Source organism: Rutidosis leptorrhynchoides, chromosome 3 (genome assembly GCF_046630445.1).
Source record: "Rutidosis leptorrhynchoides isolate AG116_Rl617_1_P2 chromosome 3, CSIRO_AGI_Rlap_v1, whole genome shotgun sequence".
NCBI classification, from domain to species: Eukaryota; Viridiplantae; Streptophyta; class Magnoliopsida; order Asterales; family Asteraceae; genus Rutidosis; species Rutidosis leptorrhynchoides.
Genome location: NC_092335.1, coordinates 626,221,845 through 626,225,014, shown reverse-complemented (window position 1 = coordinate 626,225,014; position 3,170 = coordinate 626,221,845). Strand labels below are relative to the sequence as shown.

The window sequence follows — 3,170 nt, the reverse complement described above, 5'->3', positions numbered from 1 at the left end:
GTAGTTTTGAGTTTGCGTTCACACTACAATTGGTTCCTCAACTTCGGTTCAATTTACACAACAACCCCTCAGGTTTACACTTTTCCAGGAGTAGAATGTGTAAACATATAATTTTATTAAAATGAAATAAACTAATTCCCCTCATATTTATAACGGACCCTATCTTCTCGCTCGGTGCGAGTTAAATTTTTCCGAGACCACCGTTCAACTCGAAAAAGTCTCACGAACCCAACGGGACTAACTATACGCAAAACAGACACTTTTTAAAAAACGTTTAACACAACGACAGCCCGTATTTTTCTGTTCGCCGCAGGTTAAATTTTTTCGACAGCACCGTTACACTCGAAAAAATTTTATGAATAAAACGAAACTAACTACGTTCGAAACGGACACTTTTTAAAAAACGTTTAAGACAACGACATCTAAAACGGCGCTTAAGACATGAGCCGTTTTCCCCTCTGTAAATACACAACGCTACGTTAAATATGAATACACAGGCCGAAAGCCCCCGCCGCATTGCGCGGGCCGGATCCGGACTAGTTTTCTTCATCAAGAGAATCAATAGTAATAGTAATAAATACGGAGTAACAGTCCGTAGTAATGTGTGAGGGTGTATTAGTTGACTTTTGAGACGTACTAATTTGACCATGCAAATCCAAGTGCACCTCCAATCTATCCGTAGTAATGTGTGAGGGTGTATTAGTTGACTTTTGAGACGTACTAATTTGACCATGCAAATCCAAGTGCACCTCCAATCTATCTATTTATAGTAACATATCACGAAGTTTATATGGCACTAGTATTATCCAAAATAAGATAATAAAATCGCGTCCATTATATTATAAATTCTATTATTAAACCACACTCATGTTTAATACCAACCACAGTTAGAAAGATCTCATGGACTTCATTAGTCAGCCTATCTTTACTTTTAAAATAGAAACCGTGTACTGTTTAGCCCTGTTAACGTGTCTGTTTTTATTACGTCTTGTCATGACAAAAAAAGCTTCATGCAGAGTTTATTTAGTAGATTTCACATGTTACAAGCCTCCAATTTCTCAAATGTGCTCCAAAGAGTTTGTTAAGAAACTAAGGCAATTCGGATTTTACTCGGAAGAGACTTTGGATTACATGACGAAAGTTTTGGAAGGATGCGGTCTCGGTGACTCCACTTATTTTCCTGAGATCTTTTCTCAACAAACTTACAACCCGTCCATTAACCATGCTAGACGAGAAGTTGAGAAGACCATCTTTGGTTCAGTGGACATGCTTCTCGCAAAAACGGGTGTAAGATGCGAGGATATTGGGATCCTAATTGTGAATTGTACTATTCATAACTCAGTGTCGTCTCTTTGTAGCATGATTGTTAACCGATATAAGCTTAGAGAGAACATCATCACCTACAATCTTGTTGGGATGGGGTGCAGTGCAGGGCTTCGTGCAATAGGACTTGCTCAACAACTCCTGCAGGTATTTCGGCACCATTATCTTGATTGTTGTATTCTCAATCAACCCGAGGGCCGTCTCTACCACATGTGCGAAGTGTGCGGTCGAATATGGCCCCGAATTTTGTGGTGGCCCAAAATTTTAAAAGTCCTATATAATAATACATTCATTTATAATCTTTTCATAAATCAAATCGTAAAAATTAATTTATCATACAATTTAATCGCACATTAACTTTTTTTCTATTGATATATTTTTAGCACTATATATCTTTTTATGATATGTTATATAAATTTAATGTTTATAATGGTCTATTTTTTATGTTTCGAACATGGCCCATTAAAATAATGAGAAGACTCTGCTCAACCTTATTGGTGAAAACAAATTTTTTTAACAAACGTGTAGAAACAAGTGGGTCTAAGCTACCAAAGACTACAAAGACAACTAATGAGTTGCTAATTTTCATAGGTGCACCTCAACTCATATGCTTTGATAGTGAGTACAGAGGGCATTACCGATAACTTGTACCGGGGAAAAGATCGTTCAAAACTCCTACAAAACTGCGTGTTCCGTGTGGGTGGAGCCGCGATTCTCCTCTCGAACCACCCGTCCGATATCAAGAAATGTAAATACGAACTTGTTCACGCAATACACACCAATACATCACGTTTAGATCGATCCTACAAGTGTGTATGTAGAGAAGAGGACGAAGCTGGGATGGTTGGAATTAACATCAACAAAGACCTCATTACAGCCGCCATAGACACCATTAAACCCAACGTGACCATCCTATCATACCTCATCCTTCCATTAAAAGAGAAACTCAAATACCTTTTAAACTACATTAAAATTAATATAAAGATAATTCCGTCAATGAGCATCAAGCCGTACATACCTAATTACAATGGCGTCATCGATCACTTCCTCCCTCACGTTGGTGGGAAGCCGGTGCTCGATGAGCTGCAGAGGACACTAGGGTTTTCAGACACCGTAATGGAAGCTTCTAGAATGACATTGTATAGGTACGGAAACACCTCCAGCAGCTCGATATGGTATGAGCTGGCGTACGTGGAGGCAAAGGGTCGAGTCAAGAAAGGTAACCAGGTATGGCAGATGGCGTTCGGGTCAGGTTTTAAGTGTAGTAGTCTCATTTGGCGTGCAATGAAGACTGTTAATTATCTTGATCGCCATAATCCTTGGATGAACGAGATTGGTGAGTATCCTGTCGTTTTGAAGGATTGTGAACCAATTCCTGATGATATCAATCCTTTCAAGTAAAGTGAATCTAAATTACGTATGTTTGGAGGTAGTAATTCACACAGTTGTCTAGATCTTTTGGGGATAGAATTAACACGGGATTTGGTGCTAAGTAGCGATAATCTTCTAGGTGTAGATGTCAAGATTTACTTTTATTATATTTGATGCCAAGTAATTCACACAGTTGTCTTTTCATGCTCTAGCTTCTTGCCACAGTTAAATCGAATTTGCTGTTCACATTACAAACGGTCCCTCAATTTCGTCTATATTTACACAACAGCCCCTCAAGTTTACACTTTTTAAAGGGTAAAAAGTGTAAATATATAATTTTATTAAAATAAAAGAAACTAATTCCACCCAAATTTATAACGGACCCTATCTTCTCGCTCGGTGCGAGTTAAATTTTTCCGAGACCACCGTTCAACTCGAAAAAATCTTACAAACCCAACGGGACTAACTATACGCGA

At 38.4% G+C, this 3,170-nt stretch overlaps 1 protein-coding gene across 1 annotated transcript; it reads left to right on the top strand.

Annotated features, from left to right (window-relative positions):
- Nucleotides 1-993: 993 nt before the first annotated feature.
- Nucleotides 994-2,911, top strand: LOC139898989 (3-ketoacyl-CoA synthase 20-like). Its single transcript, XM_071881800.1, has 2 exons — nt 994-1,470; nt 1,915-2,911. Exons 1-2 carry the CDS (start codon nt 994-996, stop codon nt 2,722-2,724), a joined length of 1,287 nt encoding a protein of 428 aa, XP_071737901.1. The 3' UTR covers nt 2,725-2,911.
- Nucleotides 2,912-3,170: the final 259 nt, after the last annotated feature.

Excerpts from the sequence above, each read along its gene's own strand:
- LOC139898989 (XM_071881800.1), top strand. The coding sequence starts at position 994 with ATGACAAAAAAAGCTTCATGCAGAGTTTATTTAGTAGATTTCACATGT. Across the intron at positions 1,471-1,914 it reads TTGCTCAACAACTCCTGCAG|GTGCACCTCAACTCATATGC; the intron begins GTATTTCGGCAC and ends TAATTTTCATAG.